Source organism: Engystomops pustulosus, chromosome 6 (assembly GCF_040894005.1).
Source record: "Engystomops pustulosus chromosome 6, aEngPut4.maternal, whole genome shotgun sequence".
NCBI lineage: Eukaryota > Metazoa > Chordata > Amphibia > Anura > Leptodactylidae > Engystomops > Engystomops pustulosus.
Window position 1 is genome coordinate 145,194,171 of NC_092416.1, and position 23,553 is coordinate 145,217,723.

At 42.0% G+C, this 23,553-nt stretch overlaps 1 protein-coding gene and 1 long non-coding RNA gene across 3 annotated transcripts in view; one reads left to right on the forward strand and one right to left on the reverse strand.

Moving 5' to 3' along the window:
• Positions 1-1,170: 1,170 nt before the first annotated feature.
• The window catches only part of SKAP1 (src kinase associated phosphoprotein 1), a 199,512-nt gene continuing 177,129 nt past the window's right edge, over positions 1,171-23,553 (reverse strand). For both annotated transcript variants that reach the window (XM_072111626.1, XM_072111627.1), the window contains one exon: positions 1,171-1,359. In XM_072111626.1, coding sequence (XP_071967727.1) covers positions 1,264-1,359 — 96 coding nt within the window. In that variant the 3' untranslated portion in view covers positions 1,171-1,263. The remainder of the gene's footprint in view (positions 1,360-23,553) is intronic.
• On the forward strand, positions 6,196-15,984 carry LOC140064585 (uncharacterized). The gene is made up of 3 exons (XR_011847777.1): positions 6,196-6,856; positions 13,123-13,244; positions 14,655-15,984. It is a non-coding gene; the product is annotated as an uncharacterized lncRNA (long non-coding RNA).

The following is a 23,553-nucleotide window of genomic DNA, read 5'->3' on the forward strand; positions in this document are numbered from 1 at the left end:
CATATGTCTTTCCCCTTATTCTGTCTCTGAACTCCTTGGGCAGTTCCTTAGACCTCATGTGCTCTGACATGCGCTGTGAGGTCTTATATACACTGGACTTGATTAGGAAAGGCGCAGGCCTATCAATTAAATTAAATGCAGCTGGATGCCAATGAAGGAGTAGAATCATCTCAAGGAAGATCAGAGGGAAAGGGACAGCATGTAAGTTAAATAGGAGTGTCAAAGCAAAGGCTCTGAATACTTCATATCTACATTTCTGTTTTGTTTCTAACAAAATGGGCTGCATAGTGTACATTAATGAGCAAAAAAAGAACCTTTTTGAACTTACCAACTGGCTGCAATGAAACAGAATGAAAAATTTAAAGGGTTCTGAATACTTTCCATACCCACTGTATACAATATGTTGTATTATCACTACCTGCAAGGTCGAGTAACATGGAGAAAAACACTGCACCCATCCTTGGAATGATACTTAATGATACAGAAAAGTTTTTTTTTTCTGCAGGTTCAGTTATGGGCCATATCAATCGCATAATCCCAGTGTGCCACATGTGAAGAATGCCTGCCACCATCCGCAGCTGTCTCCTCCAGATATGCTGAATACTTCAGTCATGCTTCACATGTCAGTCTCCACAGCTGCTGTTTTGCTTTTTGGTACAGCGCCCATGATGAGACAGTCGGCCAACGTGCTCAGCATTACATTCCTACTGCATGTGACACCCCTGGGATGAGCCAACGTGGGTATAATAATTCTTGCTCTGTACCCCCATCCTGGCTTCTGGACCATCTGCAAAACTGATGAGCTAACAATGATTTTCTCTTAGTCGTTATATGAGTTTGTGATGTGGCATATTAAACTTTGATAAAGGGTCTTCCATGTTGGGCAATTATTTTAAGGTGTGGGGTGACGGATACTGGTGGAGCACATTGACCACTCCCATTTGTCATACTATTCTTAAGGGTTGTATTCTTTATACTGTGAGAATAGATCAGATTGTGATGTGAAATAAATGTATTTTTTTTTATGTATTTGCTACCGTCAATACGTTGGCACAAGCAGAATTCCTGCCCGCTATGAGATGTGTTGCGTTTCTTGTTACACACTCGCTACCTGCCATCTAGTGGCCACCGATGTGACTTTCAAGACCCATCGTAGAGAAAGCAGATGTCTCCGTTCATGAAGCTATTCTTTATTTTTAGCAGATGTGTTTCCATCATACATCATACATCACACATTATACAGCTTTACTTTTTTTACTTGGTTCATCTCAGGACAAAGGCGCCTTGAAGATATTCCTTAGGTACAATACCAATGACTCCATCCAGCTCCCCGATCCACCAGCCGTAGGCATTGTATTCCTGTACCGAAAAAATGATGGTTAAGTTAGGTAAAAATATATAGGAATGTACAGAACAGGATATATAGAATACAGCAATTACTCAAAGGCGACCATAAAGGAATCACATTGCCAGCTAAGACGCAGAGTATTAATATTCCAAATGTCTGATGGTTGGTGGTTTTAACCTCCAGGACTCCACTCTACAACAGAATTTGAGTCTATTGACCAGATCTAGGGAAACCTATGTAAAGGCGGTCCCCAACTTACAGATGGCCCCTAGTTACAAACTGACCCCTCTGCCCACTGTGACCTCTGGTGAAGCTTTCTGATGATCAGCAGTAAGGTGTCTGCAAAAAACCTTGTTAAAAATTTTGGGTTGTCATGGGGAAAAATTATTAAAATCTAATTGTCACAGGTTTCAAAAAATTATTTATAAGATACACTTACTAAAAATACAAGTTTGGACTTGCATACAAATTCATCTTAAGAACAAATCTATAGAACCTTTCCTGTACATATACACCCACCTTTTCTTCTGCTCTCTAAAGTCTGGAACTCAAACTTATTGGGAGTATGAACACCTCACCAAAGTAAAGAGGATGTGTAAGGCTATCCTGTGATTTCACCACTTCCATCATCCACAACTTTTTACATCCTTTGATAGATGCTGATCCTCGGATTTTTGGTGTGGTTGGAATTCTAACTCCAGCCACTGCTGTCACCAAATAAGCAATGTCATTACTTTTGACCCCCTACTCTCCAATGGACACCAATCTGATTGAAGGGAGGTGAAATAACAAGTCTGGGACTAGTTATACTCCATAATTCTCAAGATTTGCCTGTTTCTATAATGCTATTTGGATACTGATTATGACACCCCTGTGCCATCCAATAGGCCACATTTCTATAGATTACCCCTCCCCTATATATATTATAACTATATATTTGCTAGCTCTTGTATAGACTATCACTCCCCTTTTCTCCCCTTTTTTATGCAATATAAAACCCCTCTAATGACTTTTTTGGGCCACATCTCCATTACTTTATGTTACATTCAGTCTGTAACATATAAAATAAAAATAAACAAATAAATGAGGGGGAAAACATGTTCTGTAGGATGCCCCTTCCTTAACTGGCCGCCCTAGGCACAGGCCCTTAAGTGCCTGATTTTAAATATGGCCCTAGATCTCAGGTCTTTTTTTTTCATCATCTTGTTACGTTTTTATCTATGTCCTTATGACCCTCTGGTGTATCTATACGAAAAAAAAATTCCAGAAAGAACAGCATGACAACAAGACAGAAACCAAGATAATCTCCATTACAGTCAACTGGGTCCATCAGGTGTTGTTAGTGTATCTCGGGCACGGTCATAACAGGATAGACTAGGATACTAGCACAGATGTGAACCTAGCCTCAATCACATCCATATTACCAATGACTAAGGATTACTACATCCATGAGAAATCTAAGAAAGCTACCGCTCTGCTGTGATATTTTTATTACAGGATAAGAGAGTGCCTGCTGCCCTCTCCAATATGTAACAGATGCGCTAAGGCAGGTTTCCTGAGATGGGTTGGGTTTGGCTGTAAAGACAAGACTATGTCACACATTCAGTATGCCCTGGGCAGGATGATGGCTTCATTTTGCTGCAAAACTGATTATATAAGTGAATAGGGACCTGAAAGTAGGTGTCCCTCATAAGCTCATGGCTGGAATATCCAGCCCCCCACCCTCAGTCTGCCATGTCAGCTCCCAGCTTCCCGCCTGCCAGCACCAGGACAGGAAGGCGTCATAAAACCAGTCCCACCGCCGGAGCCACTCAGGGCCTCGGAATCGCACACAATCAAAAGATCCGTACTAATTAAATCCGGCACACAACCATCCGCACCAAACATTTCTCTCACTGCAGCGTGCCAAAAAGAATTAAAAGAACATTAAACTCCCAGCAATAACATCTAAACTCCCGTTCTCTCTGCCAAATTGCACCGCTCTGGATTATACAGATGTTTGTTAATTATGCTAATTTTTATTAAACTATTAAAAGGAAGAGTGTGCTGGCACCGCCAGTCTCGAATGTGCTGTGCTCAGGATCCCAACTCCTCGTGCTCGCCCAAGCGGAGAGCCTGCCCCTTTATCCCTAAAGGGTAACCGACAGAGGGCACGATTGTCGGGGACAGGGCACCCTGCCTGCAGCACTATCTTATGAGATGGGGACCGCGCTAGTAATTGCTGTGCTTGGGTACCAGTCTGCCGGATACGCGCCCAGATGCAAGAGGATGGCTCAGAGGCAAGACGGACGTAAATCTGTCTGTAGCACCAGATCATTGAGAGCTTGATGTATGTCCTGGGTGTCTAATCAATCTCCGTTATTGGTTTATGATTGCTTATTGCCAGTATTAGTGCCTGTCTGTCATACATTATTGTTTGGAAATGAATAAATTACAATATGCAGCCTCTGTCTCTTCTCCCGCCATGTGATGACAGTGATCCATCTCTCCCTGAGCTTTCTTATAATGCAGGCAAGAATTGAGGTGTTCTCATTATAGCTCTGTCATACAGACTCGCTGGCGGATGAGGACAATCTCCCAATCCGGCTGCTGTCACCTGGCACAAATACGAGCCATAGCCAACCTAAAGTAAGCTAAAACCATCCGGGGATTCACAGCTGCGGGCATCTACAGCAAACTGCTCTGCTGGGCCTAAGAATACCAATGCAAATACAGTAATGGAAATATTAAAAATGCCCGCCTTCCTGGCCAAAACCTTAGAATTTTGGTCATTGACCATAAAAGCCACTTAAAAGGACACTTTTTACTCCATTAAACTACCAATAAAGGTATGAAATCTCCTTAAAGGACACCTGTCATCAGGTCTCTGCCACTAGTCCTGTCACCTCTACCTGTTGGAGCAGCTCACAAGGATCCCATCCCAGCCTTTATCTAGTTATTTCATACATTAATCATTGTAAAATCATCTATTCTTTATCATGTAAATGAGGCTGGTCACATGGTCAGAGGCAGTGATGTCACTCCTGTTACCCCTCCCCTCTCTTCCCCCTGCTCATGTCTGTGTGTAATGTATAGTAAAGCATGGCTAGTGTGTGCACTGTTTCTGCTGACATGCTGAATCCTCCTAATATACAGGTGAGAGACACAGACATCAGCTACACATCAACCTGACCTGTTCTGCTATAACATGGCTGCCTGGAGCTGCTGTATCTCTCCTATACACACACACATGCACACACAGGCTGCAGGGGGCGTGGCCACCAGCACCAGGAAGCACATCATTATACAGCCTCACATCATTATACAGGCTGTCAGTCATGCACTGGGGGTGTGGCTGTGCCTCCCACTCATGAATAGAGTGGACAGCTTGAATATGCTAATGCTTCATTGGACACTTCACAGGTCATTTGCATACAGCTTTAGGACCTCATTGCTTAGGTTTACAGGCATGTAGAGGGACAATGAAGGGATAGAGGCAATGCTCTCTAATGGCAGTTTATGAAAATATATTTAGTTTAGGGGGGTTATTTTGCATGACGGGTTCTCTTTAAGCTACCAGTCCCCTCAGGGAGGGTATGAAATGTCCTTTCTAGAATTCCCTCTTTTATGTAAATTCTCACTTGTTTACCTTTTTTTTTTTTTTAAACTCCATTCATGTGACAATGAGCCAAGAAGAGTCATATTTGCCTGAGATGAGTGCAATTTAGAGGCTGCAGGAGCATCACATCAAATGCCTCTTTTGTCGGTTCTATAGTACCTTTTGGTGTCATATTAAAGATCAGAATGTCATCTTTCAAATCACATCAGGATTATGGTACTGTTATCTAAAGAACCCGAGATACAAGCAGTTAAAGAAAAAGGTAGGCAATGGATTTTTACCTGCAGTTTATTATTTTGATTTCCAACTCTTATTATTAATTTTATTTCCAACTGTGTCTTTAATGGCCTGTATCTCCAGCTCTGTAGCTCCCAGAACCACAAACCTGATGAGTTCAGAAAAATTAGTTTCTTATCTTTAAAGAAAAACAACCATTTTTAAAAATTTTAAAAACACCTACACCACCTTCGCTAAGCTGGACACTTCGGGATCACACAGAAAAGAAACTTATAATTAGCAGCCCAGAGCACAGGGACAAGATGTCCGGTTTCTTTTGTAGATGATCCCGTTGTGTCAAGCTTGTCAAGATGAAGAGGAGCGCTGAAGAGTATTTGTAAGTTTTACCAATTTTTTAAAACGCTTGATTTCCTTATGAATATTAAAAGCAAAAGGTATGTTTCTAGATACTATAGAAGAGAAGAATGTGACATCTGAAGTGACGCTCCCCCAGCAGCTTCTAAACTTGACTCGTCTCGGTCAAAATATGACTCTTCTCTGCTTATTTTCACATGACATTGGAGAAGATTTTTTTTATAGGTAAACAGACGCGATTTCACATAAAAGAGAGAATTCTTAAAAGGACATTTCATGCTTGTAGATGGGATTAAATCGGCTGACATATTCCTTTTAACTAGTAGGATGCCAGGAGTCCGGGAGGTCACACATACATACATCAAATGGAAATTAGTTGTATAAATCATTCCAACATGGTTATATGTGAGTAATACAGCGACGGAATATTCCAGGCGAAAGATGAGATAGGAGTAAGGGAAGCCGGCTAAATGCACCCTTCATCTAGCTCTGACCCTAACCCGCTGCTAATACGCTGGGCCTATGAAGCGCAGGCATTAATACAGACTCCATAAAGTGCGCACTGCTCTGACCGCACTCACTCCCCGAGGCACCGCAGCACAATTTGGAAACAATGTGAAGGAAACGTTTAATCTGCTCAACCCATCTGTGCTGCGCATTTCTCCAGCTCTCCCTGAGAGAGCGGCGCCTCCAATCTCCACATTGCCTTTAATATTCTCCTAAATCACATCAGCCGCACGCTGGAAGGGCTATTGCTGGCGTATCACAGGTTCATGTAAAGTGCACAGGGAGGGGGACAGGGAGACGCGGATAATTTCTATTTATTAGAGAAATATCCAAGTCTCGTCTTCTTGGCCCTCCGCAGAACTGCTGCCGAGCGCACACGGCTCCTGATTAAGCTTTCTCGTTACCAGATGGGTGGAAGTGAAGGGTGTCGTAATTTGTATTTTTTGTTAATTAGCTTTGCTGTGTGATCTGCTGCTACAGGGGATAGATACTGCGACGCCTTCCATCTCATTGCACCGGCTGGGGCGTTGTCAACTCTCTGCCACCCTCCACAAGGTGACTTTGTGCGGTCTGACCGGACACCCCTCTCCCCCTCTTTTTGAGGGTTCAGGCTGGGAATCATTTAATCGTAACGCGGGTTTGGGTGACAGCTAGAAGCCTGTTGGCGTGTTACCTCATCCTCACACGTGTATCTATGGTAACAGCTTCTAGCTTCATTTCCTGCATCCCCTAGAGGGGTGTCACAGTCAGATCCACCTGCTTCTCACCCTCCCCGCTCCGGGGTCATGGGAAGGTCGGCACAATAAATGAATGTGAGTACTAATGATCTGTTTACTGGCTGTTTATGTTCTGTGTGTCAGGGGCACTCCAGAGCTCATTATGCTTGCAATTAGACTGCGCCACTGCTAGATATTTAACTCTTTTTTTCGTCTAAATTAGCATTTTAATAACATTCTCTGAGCGCGGAAACAAACTGGTCATTTTTCAAAGGGAAAGTTTGAGCTTTGGTGGAAACTTTTCATAAGCAAGATGTCTGTTTTCCTTTGCCAGCACAAAGTAATGGATGCCCCGGTAAAAAGGGCGATCGCCCTCCTCCTCCTCCTGAATATCAGATGACTTCATTGACATTTAATAGGAGAAGTAGTACTGACTTGAGTTAAAGGGATCCATTTAGATGGGGCGTGTGTCTGCACCTGTTCCCTCATAACAAATAATGAGTCCAAATGTGGATGGTGGACGGATAAAGGTTTATGGAAGAAAAGTTGTGGTGTTTTCGGTGTTCTGGTGGCGACACCCTCCCTTTTAGCCCTGGGCTGTATGAATATTATAACACCTCCAAGTCTGGAAATCATTTCCTAAATATGCTACTAGAATTAGCTTCTTAGGAATGAGCCCCTTCTGCCTCTTTTCAATCTGAAGTTTCAGGAACTTTGGAGGACCTTTAAAGGTCCTACAATGGCTCTTTTATTTATGAGAATACGAACAGATGTACGATGAGTGAAGGTCCTTCTAAGTATAAAATTTTGTGGGTGGTTTGGGTGGCCATGAGCCTGCGAGAAGGCTTGTGATCCACTACTGCTTCATTAAATGATATAGACCAGTGGTGGCGAACCTATGACACGGGTGCCAGAGGTGGCACTCAGAGCCCTTTCTGTGGGCACCCAGGCCTTCACCCCAACACAGTTTGCCAGATACTACTCAAGGCTTTCTCCTGTGGTCGAGTATAGCCCAGGATGTGCCATGCTCAGCGCTATTTTAAAGCAACATCCTTGGCTGCCAGGACTACAGGTGGAGCAAGAAGGTGTGGATAGAGATGGACTGTCATTTGAGCTCCTGCTCTGGATCCCCTGATTCTTCCTCTTCAGGGGACCCCGGAGGGAAGCTTAAATCCAAATTTTCCCATATTTCTATTGTTTTGGTGAACTCAGGACAGCAATACAATTAAAACCTGTGATACAGCATGGATCAATAAGTTACTGCTTACATTGTCATGTTGGCACTTTGCGACATACAAGTGGGTTTTGGTTGTACCTTGGGCACTCTGTATCTAAAAGGTTCGCCATCACTGATATAGACCATCACCATACTTACCAAAGTAGTAGCAATGACAGATTCCTCTGGCAGTATGATATTGGAAGTCTAGTTTTTTAGTAAGATTTGGGCTTACCTTGTCCTCAAATAACAGTTTTTAAAATATGCAAATTAAGTGCAAGTGTTGTGGTATAACAAGCCCCCTGAAGCACTGCAGTGACGCCTCCTTGCACATCCACAATATATACTGAATCTGTTGGCACAGGCCCCCACCTGCTCCTGCCGTGCCACTGGCTTCATAGTATATCGTATACCATACAGCGTATATCGCGAATGTGCAAAGAGGCATCTGCAATATACTCTGAAGCTCACCTGATGACAGTAGGCACCACGCAGGTGCAGGCCTGTGCCAACAGATTCAGCATACAACCCCAGTAGCATTTACACTTACCGTATACATACTCAATTATAAGCCGACCAAAATATAAGCGAAGGCCCCCAATTTTACCACAAATAACTGGGAAAACGTATTGCTGTTTCGCCCTGTTTTGTGCCGCTCTCACCACCTGTTCTCCTTTTTGACCTATTTATTTGGAGGCGACGCCAGAAAAAAAAGAGATTTTCCACCACCTGGTTATATAAAGTCAAGGAGTCAGAGAGTTTAACTCTGAAGTCAAAGTGGGGAGCTCTGAACATATCCTCCTCTGTGATTGACATTGTTCATCAAACTTAAAGAGATGTGGTTAGTGATTTCTCTGAATGCAAGACCATTAATAACAGGGGGCTTTCCGAGGAAGAGGGAGCTTGACTTCAGTGTTAAAATCTCCACCTCTATGACTTTATACAACCAGTTTACATCCCACTTCAATGTTAATTTACTGGATGTTGGCACCACACTGAGTCATGAAAGAAACACTATCTGGAAGATGTTTGACTGCTTGGCAACATATTGGTAGTGACTTATAATGTCAATTTCGGCTGACAGGTTCCCTTTAACTAATCCAATCGGCCAAATCAGACAAAATACTAAATCGTCATAGTGAAATGTGTGTACTACTGACGTGAAGTAGGGTCGGGCCAGTGAATATTGTTCAGAGTTATCTGCTTACTGAAACCCACCCAGGGCAGTCTGCTTAGCTTGTTCTGGACTAGCGCACACTTTTTTGGAGCTTTGGACAGAAATTAGCCTTGGTGCCAGAAATGTGAGCACCACAAAAATAAATATATACGTCTTTACCAACAGCTAGAGGCAAAGTAAACCCGTGGAGATTACAACACTTTAGATAAATCTCCTACATTGACTCGAGTATAAGCTTAGGAAGGTTAATGCCTTGGTCACAGCCTCCCTGAGTAATGAAATGTCCAGCAGCCTCCACTAGTAGTGAAACACCCCCATGCAGCCCTCCTCCAGTAATTAAATACCCCATGCAGCCCTCCTCCAGTAATTAAATACCCCATGCAGCTTTCCTCCAGTAATGAAATGCCCCATGCAACCCCATGTAATAAAATGCCCTGCCCCCTCCTCCTAGTAATGAAACGCCATGCAGCACCCCCCTAGTAATGAAACGCCCTGCAGCAGCAGCGCCCCCACCTCCCATAATGAAATACCCTGCAGTCCCTTAACTTTACATACTCACTTTCCAATGTTCCCTGCGGCTCCTCTTCACTTGTAACAGAATGCACAGAGACGTGTCCAGGCGCTCTGCCCGCTCATGGAGCATTGGGGAGCATTAAAAACCATTGCAAGGTCAGTAGGAAAGTTTACACTTGTGTTTAAGCCAAGTTGGGTTTTTTCAGCACAGTTTTTGTGCTGAAAAACTGGCCTTATACACTAAAACATATATATGGTAGTTTGCATATATTAATAGAAGGACATATATTAAGGACAAAGGAAGCTGTAATTTCACTGAAGTACACTGCTGGCATCCCGCTGCTCTAAGGAATCTGCCACTACAACTACTTGGGTAAGTAGTTCCAAATGGTAGATTTCCTTTAAAAGTTTGTTTTCTGAATAATGAAAAGGAATATAAGCACAAAACATGATTAAGGATACTTAGAGGAACTATGACGAGACGCTTTGGTCGATATCAGATTCATGCGAGTCTGACACCCGGGACCCCCAATGAAGAGTTGATTGTTTTTTGCGGCAATAAATACGGAGAACAGAACCAGAAGAATAGTAACTTTCTTTGTGTAGTCCAAACTCCCAGATTACCTTGTACTGTACTTAGTGTCCAAGCTAGCCAGGCTCAGGAATCATTAGCTCTAATGAAAAAAAGGAAGGGCAGTGAGCAGGGAATACTTTATATGCTCTGGCTGTAGAGTCCAGAACTGCTGCTTGTTGTTGGAGGCAGTCTAAGGCAAAAAGGGGCAATAATTTAATATCACAATATCCAGCAGATGGCCAGTCAAAATCTATAGCAACATGTTACATAAACTATAAGGGTAAAGTGTATTGCTACAAATTACACCCATAATAGCTTCTATAACATCCCAATCCAAAGGCACTAATATGCCTAAATAGTTCCCAGATGTTGGATTGTGTTTGGGGGAATTTGTCCCCATTCATGCAGAACAGCATTTAGGACGCTGATGGTGGAGTGTGCATGGACCACAGCCTTGATAAGGGTCCTGGCTGTAACATCAACTGATCAGCACCCACGATGACATCACAAGGGTGCTGATCAAATTTTAGATGGGGTACCCTCATGCAATGAGCATGTATGTATACGGCTAAGGCTGTGAGTCCTCTCCATACCCTCCTAATAACACCATGACATCCTATTTAGTTATGCGTCAGGAAATCCATCGTGATAAAGCAGGGACACTTACTTATAGATTCAGTCACTGTGACTATTGCAATCTTCTTATATTTGTTATCCATGGCCTCCTTCCTTCTAAAATCAACATTTAAAATTATAATAAAGAGCCAGCAGGGGTCTGGGGAGCGTTACCAGAGCCTCTCCTTGCTGCAGTTTCACTGGCTTTTACACTGTGCAGGACCACTTCCCCCTCCCAATGTGTGCTGAAACTCAGTAGGATAAGAACAGGGAACACAGTGTAACAGCCTGGGAAACTGCAACATTTATATTTCTAAAAGTTTATTTTAGAAAGAAGGAGGCAATGGATAAAAATATAAGAAGATTACCATAGTTACTCTGACTGCATCTATAAGTAAGTGTCCCTGGTTTATCATGATGGATTTTGATGGTAGATTTTCATAAAGCTTAACACTTTTGCCCAAAGAATTTACTACACAATCTTTTTTTCCACTCTTACACTGGAATGGGAAATTTTGTGCCTCAAAAGTTGACTTAACAGGCCACCAACGCCTACTATACCACCCACTTTGGTCCTTCTCTAAAAAATGGACCTTGTGTTGGCCGGACTTCATGGATTGAGAGTATGGAACATACACTCACCGGCCACTTTATTAGGTACACCATGCTAGTAACGGGTTGGACCCCCTTTTGCCTTCAGAACTGCCTCAATTCTTCGTGGCATAGATTCAACAAGGTGCTGGAAGCATTCCTCAGAGATTTTGGTCCATATTGACATGATGGCATCACACAGTTGCCGCAGATTTGTCGGCTGCACATCCATGATGTGAATCTCCCGTTCCACCACATCCCAAAGATGCTCTATTGGATTGAGATCTGGTGACTGTGGAGGCCATTTGAGTACAGTGAACTCATTGTCATGTTCAAGAAACCAGTCTGAGATGATTCCAGCTTTATGACATGGCGCATTATCCTGCTGAAAGTAGCCATCAGATGTTGGGTACATTGTGGTCATAAAGGGATGGACATGGTCAGCAACAATACTCAGGTAGGCTGTGGCGTTGCAACAATGCTCAATTGGTACCAAGGGGCCCAAAGAGTGCCAAGAAAATATTCCCCACACCATGACACCACCATCACCAGCCTGAACTGTTGATACAAGGCAGGATCGATCCATGCTTTCATGTTGTTGACGCCAAATTCTGACCCTACCATCCAAATGTCGCAGCAGAAATCGAGACTCATCAGACCAGGCAACGTTTTTCCAATCTTCTACTGTCCAATTTCGATGAGCTTGTGCAAATTGTAGCCTCAGTTTCCTGTTCTTAGCTGAAAGAAGTGGCACCCGGTGTGGTCTTCTGCTGCTGTAGCCCATCTGCCTCAAAGTTCGACGTACTGTGCATTCAGAGATGCTCTTCTGCCTACCTTGGTTGTAACGGGTGGCGATTTGAGTCACTGTTGCCTTTCTATCAGCTCGAACCAGTCTGCCCATTCTCCTCTGACCTCTGGCATCAACAAGGCATTTCCACCCACAGAACTGCCGCTCACTGGATCCTTTTTCTTTTTCGGACCATTCTCTGTAAACCCTAGAGATGGTTGTGCGTGAAAATCCCAGTAGATCAGCAGTTTCTGAAATACTCAGACCAGCCCTTCTGGCACCAACAACCATGCCACGTTCAAAGGCACTCAAATCACCTTTCTTCCCCATACTGATGCTCGGTTTGAACTGCAGGAGATTGTCTTGACCATGTCTACATGCCTAAATGCACTGAGTTGCCTCCATGTGATTGGCTAATTAGAAATTAAGTGTTAAGGAGCAGTTGGATAGGTGTACCTAATAAAGTGGCCGGTGAGTGTATAGAATAGTGATATATGACCTAGAGAGACCCTTCTTCCCTGCTAAACAGCAGTGCTGAATTATATACCGCATGAGAGTTTTGGGCTTGCAGTTTTGTGGTGCACCGTCATTTATAGCAAAGCCTAAAACCTCAAAAAGTTGCAATTTCTTAAGCAAGAGAGCCCTGAACGAAACCATATGGAAACCCTTTGGGATGGACTGGAACAGGAGTTGTGGTCCAGGGACACTCCCACATCAGTGTCTGAAGTCCCAAATGCTGTTCTGGATGAATTGGGACCAATACCCATACACTCATGCCAACATCTGCTAACTATTTAGGCATATTAGCATATTGGCGTGTCAATACTTTTTGCCCCTATAGTTACATATAATGGGGCAGATTTACTTACCCGGTCCTGTCTCCATACAGCGGCGCTTTCTCTGCGGAGGATTAGGGTTCTGCCGGGATTCACTAAGGCAGTTCCTCCAACGTCCACCAGGTGTCGCTGCTGCACAGAATGCACTGGAGTTCACCAAGCCGGCCGAGTGAAGGTAAGCGCATTTCCAGCGACACTTCTTTTTAAAAAATGCGGCGGTCTTTCCGAATCCGTCTGTTTTTTTTACGGCCACGCCCCCCGATTTCCGTTGCGTGCATGCCGGCGCCGATGCGACACAATCTGATCGCGGGCGCCAAAATTACGGGGCAATTCAGGGAAAATCGGCGCAAAACGGAAAAATTTGCGTAACCCGCCAGAAAAACGCGAATTAGGCCCTTAGTAAATGACCCCCAATATGTTTTTATGCTGCAATACAGCAGAATTGCAGTACATAAGAACAGCGATCATACCCCCTAAAGTTAAATAAGGCTTAAAATTTTATAACTTGAAGTTCAAATAACTCCACTTTCCCTAGAAAAGAAATACAAAAAAAAACACAATTACACACGTTAGATATTCCCAGATGCCATAATTTTTCCCTGCAGTGAACCGCGTAAAAGAAAAACATCCAAATGTCTGCATCATCGCTTTTTCACTTTTTTCGTCACACATAAAAAAGTTCTATAGTCACCAAAATTGTCTCAATTAATATATCATTCTGCAAAAAAAATTGCACCTTACAGATGTAACGACATATGAGTCGTTATTGGCCTCAGAATATGGCAAAAGGTATTAAAAAATAAAAACTATATAAATTTGAAAAAATTGACCCAAAGATAAAGAACGGTGTAATTGGACTGCAGAGTGAAAACTGTAAATACTAAGCTTCTAAGAAAATGGAAATTTTTTTTGTCAAATGAACTGCATTTGGAATTTTTTTCCAGCTTCCCAGTAAATTTAATGGGTATTAACACTAGGAAGCGCAGTTTGTCTCAGATAAGCCCTCAGATATCTCTGTAAATGGGTGAATAAAAAAAGATATGACTTCTGGAACAGGTGGAAAGAGAAAGGGAAAACCAAAAACGAAAAAAAGGGCCAGTTTATTAGGGGGTAAAAATTTACATAATTTATTTATTTTTTTAAATGACGGTAACAGAAATTGAATTAAAAATTTCCCGGCAATTCTAAATTCTTTCTATGAAGGTAGCGGGTTGTCAGCCAAGTCCTAAGCTGCAGTTTTTAAACTTCACACTAAATAATGAATGCGCATAGTGTATCATGGAATATCTAATGACTTGTTGCAACACTGGTATCCACTGGTAATTTCACAGCAAGATGAAATTATCTGGTTTTTGATGTGTTATGCTATGATTTTTTTTTTTTTTTTTTTTTCCAATATTGATTTTTATTGAAATTTTTTAAAGTATGAAAATACAAACATACATCACATCAGAGTTGCGTATACATCAAAGGTATATAGATTTTACATATGACAATAAAATATCTCCAATATCAATTGCGTTCTGTTATAATAGCTGGAATATGCATACTTTCTTACTGTCCTTTATTCTTCATTTTTCTGCAGCAGAAGGGCAGGGCTCATCCTTGGTATTGCAAAGCTTCAATTCAACACCAGAATGTTCAGACCTCATTATTGCTCTGGTAGTAAGGCAACGTGAAGAAGATGCCCAACATATCCTACAATGGAGGGCTAGGATGTATCACACAGTATGTTCCTGCAGTGGGCTATGTCCTCCTGAAACTGGAAGGAGGAGAAAACATCGTCATTGTCAGGATTCTGGGTCTGTGGACCCCCTGGACCACTGCGGGAGATGGTACTAGCCCACACCTGGGACCGGAATCTAAGTAGCACCTGGTTTTCACCAGAGCCCGTCGCAAAACGGGATGGTCTTGCTGCGGCAGAGTGCCACCAGGTTGTTCCACAGGTGTCCCCAGCCAGTGGTGGCAGCCAACATTGCGAACAGAAACGTAGTCGAGGAACGAGGTCAGGAGCAGGCACGGAGTCAGGGCAAGCGGCAGAGATGCAGAGGTCAGGTCCGAGGTCACAACAGGAATTCAGGCAGAACAGCACAGGGAACAACGCAGGGACAAGGAAGCTTTCTCAATGACAAGAGCTCAAAGATCCGGCAGAGGATCCTGGGAAAAGCCAGCCTCTGAGGAAACCCGGAAGTGTCAGCGACAATCGGCGGGGCGTTGGCCCTTTAAATCCTAGAGAGCCGGCACGTGCCACCCTAAGGAGTGGGGACGTGGACCAGAACGGACGGGAGCAGGATGGGGAGAGGTGAGTTTTATGCGGGGGCACGGATGTGCCGGCAATCTGAGACATGGATTGCGGGGGCTCCCCTGACAGTCATCAGACAGTGATTGGCTGCTGCTGATGTTGAAGGTTTTTACCCAGTGATGTAACTGCCCTTAACAGATACATCACTGGGGTCCTCCCAGAGCGTACACTCATCGGAGGCCGGAGGTGGATGCAATTATGGCCTCCGCTGAGCATAAATGTCACTCAGCAGTAGAAAACAGGATCGGAATTTGCTGTATTGGATTTTCATATATCCCACATACTACACTGCTTCTATATCACACTGTAGATTTTCCGCATGGAAAAGCTTCTAAGATGGTTGTAATTACAGGATCTGGTTAGAAAATCTTTCTGCAGATTATTTAGATAAGATGTAGCGTTACCCCCTCCTTTAGTTCTATCTGCTGTAGTATAGAAGATTAGTAGGGAGGAATTAAAGATCTATAGCACTTCTTGTACTACAAAAAAAACAATGGCATGCACTACATCATTGACTGGTGACCACCTCATGTCTAATTGAAGAACATCCTGTAATATTGCGCTACATAAGGCCGCACACTGACACAAGGGGGGAGATTTATCAGAAATGTCTGAGGGCAGAACTGTTCTAATTGTCCATGGAAACCAATCAGAGCTCAACTTTCATTTCCCCAGCTGAGCTGAGCTCTGATTGGTTTCCATGGGCAACAAGAACAATTTTACCTCAGACATATCAGATAAATCTCCCCCTGTGATGGTCAGTGTACAAAGCTAAAGGCTGTGATATTCTTTAGACACCTACAGTACAAGGCCTATGGCCTCAGGCACATGACCGTATGTATTTTGCGGTTCCATTTTTGCTGATGTTTTCTGGCCTTGTCATCCATATGTAACCCATTTCCACAGTAAACTGGCCGTATCCATATCCTGGTCTCCTGGGCAACCCGCCGCAAACACGGGACATATATGGTGGATAACACTACCATAGTTTTTCTTGGTACTACAATAGACATCTATGGAGAGACTGTACCACAAAAAGGTAAAAAAATAGGACATGTTCTATTTTCTATGTTGCGGTCTGACGACCACGGTGCAGTGAGAAATATAGTCACCAGATACATAGCTTTATTTCCAATTAAAATCAATGGTCATGCGCATAGGACCTAACTAAGAGTGCATTCACACGTGGAGTTGAACACATGCGTTTCAAAACGCAATGGATCAGCTGAAGAAAGTTTTACCTCATTAACCCCATGACGACACGTGGCGTAATAGTACGTCACGTGTTGGCTGCGGGTAAATGAAGAGGGCTCACTGGCTGAGCCCTCCTTATAGATGGTAAGTCTTTGCTGCATAGTGCTAGCACCAATCATGGGTGCTAACCCGTCCATCTACGCCGGCAAAGATGAATGCTGAAAAAGATGGCAGCGCATGGGTGCCACCATCCTGGTGAAGAGCGTCGCTCCCTGTGGCGTCATCGGGGAGCGGTGATCGGTTGCCATGAAAGCCTCGGGTCTTCTGAATACCTGAGGCTATCTTGTTTTAACCTAATTATTACAATGTGTGATTTGCACTTTGTAATGAATGAGGAGGAAAATACCCATATACTGCCATACTGTATTATGGCAGTATATGGTAGGATCAATCAGACAACCTAGGGTTAAAGTACCCTAGGGGGTCTGAAAAACAGTAAAAATAAAAAAAAGTTTAAAAAATTATATTAAAAAAACCTTAAAAATTCAAATCACCCCCTTTCCCTAGAAGTCATATAAATATAAACAGTAAAAATCATAAACACATTAGGTATCACTGCGTACAAAAATGCCTGATCTATCAAAATATAATAATGGTTTTTCGATACGTTCAACCCCGTAACGGAAAATAGCGCTCAAAGTTAAAATATAAAAAATGTAATAAAAAGTGATCAAAAGGCCATACAGTCCTAAAAACAGAATCATTGAAAACTTCATCAAAAGTCACAAAAAATGACACCACCCACAGCTCCGTACACTAAAGTAGGAAAAAGTTATTAGTGCCAGAAGAGGACAAAATAATTTCTTTTTTGTACAGAAGGTTTTAATTTTTGTAAATGTATGAAAACGTGATAAAACCTATATAAATTTGGCATCCCCGTGATCGCACCGACCCAAAGAATAAATAACATATGTCATTTGGGGTCCACAGTGAAAGCCCTAAAATCCAAGCCCACAAGAAAAGGGTGCCAATGCGGTTTTTCACCAATTTCACTGCATTTGGAATTTTTTTCCTGCTTTCCAGTACATGGAATAGTAAATACCGTCAATATGATGAGCAAGGGGTTAAATGGCTGTTAACATTTGTGTTTATAAAATGCAACAGTTTACATACACATTTGCATTTACAAAACACCACCATTGCGTTACCAGCCATTTAGTTAGGACAATCTCTCTTCAGCTGATCCATTGCGTTTTGAAGCGCATGCGTTCAGTGCCATGTGTGAATTCACCCTAAAATAGGGTGAGGATGTTTGCTAAACCTAATAAATTCACATCTATATTCAAAATTAGAAGTTGCTTTCGTTTCTTACCTCCGACAGCTGTAGCCTGAGAACTCTAGAACCCATTATAGAGTATCGCCATAGCGGAGACTGCTGGATTGACGGTATATGATTGCTAAATGTTAACTGTAATTACTAAACGTTAATCGCCTGAATATTTTATACAAACGTCCACCTATATGAATTGGAAGACTGCTCTCTATTACCTCAAGCTGTATTTAACATGATTATCATTATGCAGAACGTTCCTAACGTATCCTATTTAAGCCTATGTATGTCTAATGGTAATTTACTTACATAATATGGGCAATCCAAAAGTATTCATTTCAGCACAATATATGTTTTTAATTTGGTTAAGTTAAAAGACTGAAGAAACATTTAGTATTTCCGTCTATGTTTATGGCATGAAAATGAGTTTACGGCATATATAATCCATTCAAGGAAAGTACTAAAGTTGCCGCTTACATTGAGCAACAGCGGAAGATGATGTAGAAGTCACCAGATCTCTATGGCTTAGAGGGGCCATGTAGAGACCTTAGGGGGGACAAACCTGAAATTCTTCCCAATTCATTTAGCTTAATCAAAACAGAGCAAATGAGAAATAAGACACTGCTATATCATATGATACAATTGCATAAACTCTTTGGCTGCATTTCTGGAATCTGGGGAATGGGATGAACGTCCACCTAGGTCAGTGTCTGTCCCACAACCCTGAGATACACAAAACTCCTAATGGAGGCATAAGAGCAAATCTGGTGGCTAGGCTGGATCTGATGGCATTAGTACCACCACTCTATGATTTCTCACCGCCCTAGGTTTTGGAAGGTCCAGTGATTCTACACAGGGGAAAGGAGCACTAAAACCCACGCAGGGGTAGGCAGGGGGTGTCCAACACAGAGGTTAAAATCTCAGGACACATGCAGCTCTCTATTGTCTTCTGAGGGGAGATTTTGCAGTTAACCTGTCTGTGCACTAATAAATATATATATTGGCCAGGATGGGATAAGGAAAACCACACCTCATTTACCTACCTTGTAAGGCAACTCCCTTAACAGCAAGCTAAACTAAACCAGTATATCTATTCCAGAAGGAACAGATCCAACTGTAGACAGGGCTGTTTCGACCTGATTGGGTCTTCTAAGTACAGCGTAGGGAACTGGTTTGGCTGGGTGAGAGGCTTGTGACTAGGGTTGGGAAGTAAGAGTTCTCCTTACGGAGACTGCCAATTAAGGCCACCATGTAGGTGTGTGGAGTCTTATAACCAAGGATGTTCCACTAGCGGGATTCTGGGAAAAAATGAAAAGTTCTCACCCAGCCAAAACCAGTTCCCTACGCTGTACTGAGGAGATCCAATCAGGTCCTAACAGCGCTGTCTACAGTTGAGAGTCTTTTTGGAATAGATATACTGGTTTGGTTTAAATTGCGCATCATGTCTTAAGGCTTCTTGTAGGTCATGCTTGATGTCAAGGGAGCTGCCTTACAAGGTAGATAAAAGAGACATGGTTTTCCTGATTCCATCCTGGAATCAACAAATTCCAACATTTTTTGCTGTAAATGGACCAAGGATTATGAATAAAGCTTCATTACAGACACCTTACAGCTGATCATTGCAGTCTGGGACTAAAGTAAAATCCAGAAGCTTCCCCAGAGGTCACAGTGGGCAAGAGGGGTTTGTCTGTAACTAGGGGTCGTCTGTAAGTCTGGTTTTCTTAAGTAGGGGACCAACTGCATATTCTAATGCACAGAATAAAAAAGTAAATGAGATAAATGTAAATGAACACTGATCAAATTTAGAAAAACATGTTTAGATACCGCAAGTTACTGATGTTAATCTGGCACCTGGTGCTAATTTCCTTAATTATCTGACAAATATATAACTGGCAGCCTAACTTTCCAGTTTTCACAGACTTTGCAAAAATTGTTCCAAAGTGACTGAAACCCTCCAGCAGCAGGTTGTCCAGAGGTGTGACCCTATCAGCCATAGCAAGGAAATGTGGTCATTCCCAGTCTGTGATTTCTAGAATATTGCATCTTTGGTGGTATGTTTTGCGTTTATTTATGAAAAGAACAGATATTTAGTGAAAATTTGGAAAATTGTCGATTTGGAAAATTCTAAATCTACTTTTTTGACATAACATAAAAAAACTTGATAAATAACATTTACCGAATGTCTGCTTTATGTTAACATGTTTTTTTATGCATACTCACATTTTGTTGGATGTTATGAAGCTTTGAATTTTAGGTGAGATTTTTCATATTTTGATGAAAAACACAAAATCGTACTTTTGAGGGACCTGCTCAGAGGAATCTCCAATTGTGGGTGTTACAGGTGGGTGTCAGCTATAATATACAGCGGACACCCACAGTTTCTGGCATCAGCTCTGTTCAGCAGTCCCTACCGCCCGTGACGTATTACTAAGTCCAATGTTTGGAAAGGGGTTAAAATACTATTTTACACATGTTAGCATATATTCACATATGGAATTACCAGAGACACTCTGTACTCTGGCCTGTGCTGGAGGACTTTTCCCTCCCACTTTGAGATTACAGCAGGAAGATAAAGGGGAAAAGTGCAGAGGGAGTGCCTGCACAGTGTAAAACCCTGTGTGGTTACAGCACAGAGGGGCTAAGGTAATGCACCCCGAGCCATTCTGGCTCATTAGCATAATTATAATAGTTGATTTTAAAAGAAGGGAGGTCATGGATAACAAATATTAAAAGGTTACCACAGTCACAGTGTCTGGATCTATGACTAAGTGTCCCTGGTTTATCATGATGAATTGTGATGGTAGATTTCCTTTAACATGTGATCACTAGTCCATGCCTATATTATAGTATTTCATGGGCAAATGGGCAATTGCCGTGCATGGGGGCCTTCAGAAGGCCTCAGAGAAGCAACACCTCAGAAAAGCAAGGGTCAAACATATGTTTCAGATTTTTTTTTAAATGGCGACAGCATATTTTGGGTCAGGGAGGAATTGGAAAAAAGTAAGATATATTTATATTTTTTTGTTAATTTAATGATCGTTTCTAGAGGATGATACAGCAATAAAATAACAAATGCAGTGGAAATTACAACAAAAACACAGTTCTGCCATTTTCTTGTGGACTTTGTCTTTACGACTTTCCAAAAAAAACATCTTCTTATATAATATAATAATAATTCTTTATTTATATAGCGCACACAGATTACGCAGCGCTGCACAGAGCTTGTCAAATTGGTCCTCTTCATTCTTTCTGCCACTAAAATGATGGAAATACTAAATATAGTTATGTTATGTCTTAAAGGGGTTCTCCAACCACATACAAGTTAGTCCTTACTCACAGGATAGGGGATAACTTGCTGAACAGTGGAGATCTCAGTGATGGAAGCCCCACAGATCACGAGAACTGAGGTTCGTTTTACCCCCGTCGTAACTCAAGATGAAGACGGCAGCAAATCACACATGCGTTGGCTGCTCTATTCATCTCTATGGCGCTGACAGAGATTGCCAATCACCGTACTCAGCGTTGGTAACCACTATTCATCCTCTGTCTATTGTCTGCAATACCCAAACCTCTACATTTCTTGACATGCTCTTAAAACCCATCTCTATAGGCCAGGCCTATCACTAACTGCATGAAATTTCAACTCTCTCTTTACTAACCCATCCTGCGTCCTCCTCCCTTCTGTTATACGGCAAACACCAGATATATACCAAGCTCCAGGCTTTGTGCAGCGCTATGGAATTTGATAAAGGCGCTATATAAATAAAGATTATTATAATAATGGGAGCACCAATATGGCAGTGCCTTTGTGTTGTGCTTGGGTTCAACAGCAGGTGTAAACCCTCCCTATACATTCCTAACAGTACAGTTACATCATGGTCCACAAAAGGTTTAAAACCAGAACATTATTATTTTTTTGTTAATTGGCATGAAGGGGAGCTTGGTTTTTCTAGTCGGTCTTCATTTGTACCATTTTGAGGTAAATTCAACTTTCTGGTCACCCTTTATCCTGTTTCTTTAGTTTAATTTAAGTATAAACTACAGAGCGAGTAGAGTAACGAGACTGTACTATGTCAGGTCAGGCGACCTACGAATGGATCAGAGTCACCGGTACAGGGGAAGCACAACTGCAGAACACCCCCTAGTATTTGAAACTATTGATCTGTATATCATCCCATTTCTCACAAATTGGTAACGCCACCCCTCCAGTCCAGTGGATGCAGGTTAGGCGCAGGGCTCACATCTGAGCACTTGTGTTATTATGTTACAATGGATTCTTTGTGGAGATAATTGGAATGACCGCCTTTAATTGCTGATTTATATACTTCACTGCTGACAGTAACCGGTGCTGGAGGGAGCTCAATAATGTATTTTCTTTAATAAAAGTGGCTGATTCCTTGTTCTCTATGTTCCCCACCTTGGGGATTTAAACTTGGGTATAGTTATCTTTATTATTTTAGGACTGGCCAGGGATTTGCTCTAGTAATATCTTATTCAGCACTATAGAAATTATATTAAGATGTTTTTTTTTCTCTCAGAACCATCAGAATCGCAGTGTACACTAAAACACATATTGCAGGTTTTCCCTCAGCACTTACCCAGTATCAATATACTGTATTATTACTGTAGTCTACGACTTATGGCACGTTCTCAGTTCCAGTTTTGGTTTCCTATCTAAGGAAACCTCATCAGTTACAATTGTCAGGGGAAGACCTGCCAAGTAAATTTAAATGCCGTAAATGGTCATTAATTTTTTACAGATTTAATGAAAAATACAAGACTTTTTGCCCAAAACATAGAAAACTAGATGGCATTCAGCACTAGAACCACAGCGACATGGTTTTGAAGATTAATCTTTTAAGGGGTTGTCTGTAGGTTGGAAAACATGGCTGATTTCTTCCAAAAAGAGCTCCTCCTGACCATGGGAAGTGCATGATATTGAAACAAAGATTTATTCATCTCTATAGCTGCAATACCAGCACAAACCACCGTCAGCTGTGACGCTGCTTTTGGAATAAAGTTTAAAGGGATATTCCCATTTCAACAAATGAATGTTATTGTTTGTATTATAAAAAACTTATACAATTTTACAATATACTTTCTGTATCAATTCCTCATGGTTTTCTAGATCTCTGCTTGCTGTCATTCTATGGAAAGCTTCTATGTTACTTCCAGTGGACAGAAATCTGACCATGGTCACACAGGTGCACGGCTTGTTATATCACACAGCTCTGATTACTGTCTGTGATATAACGAGCTGTGCATCTGTGTGACTATGGTCAGGTTTCTGTCCACTGGAAGTAACATAGAAGCTTTCTACACAAGGACAGCAAGCAGAGATCTAGAACAGTGAGGAATTGATACAGAAAGTAACATGGAAAATTGTATAACTTTTTATAATACAAGCAATAACATTCATTTAGTGAAATGGTAATATGCCTTTAAGCCTTTCATTCTAAATAAAAATGAAAAATCGAAAGAAACCTGTCCACGAACCTGCCCAAAACTGGACATAAAAACAGAAGTTATGTCTAGTCTGGCAACAGTTGTTTTAAGGATCACTCAAACTATAGTCAATGAGTGATGCATGAAACAAGGTTCTGACTAGGACATGCCAAACTTTTTAACGGTATGTAGAAGAAAATAGATTGTACTCCG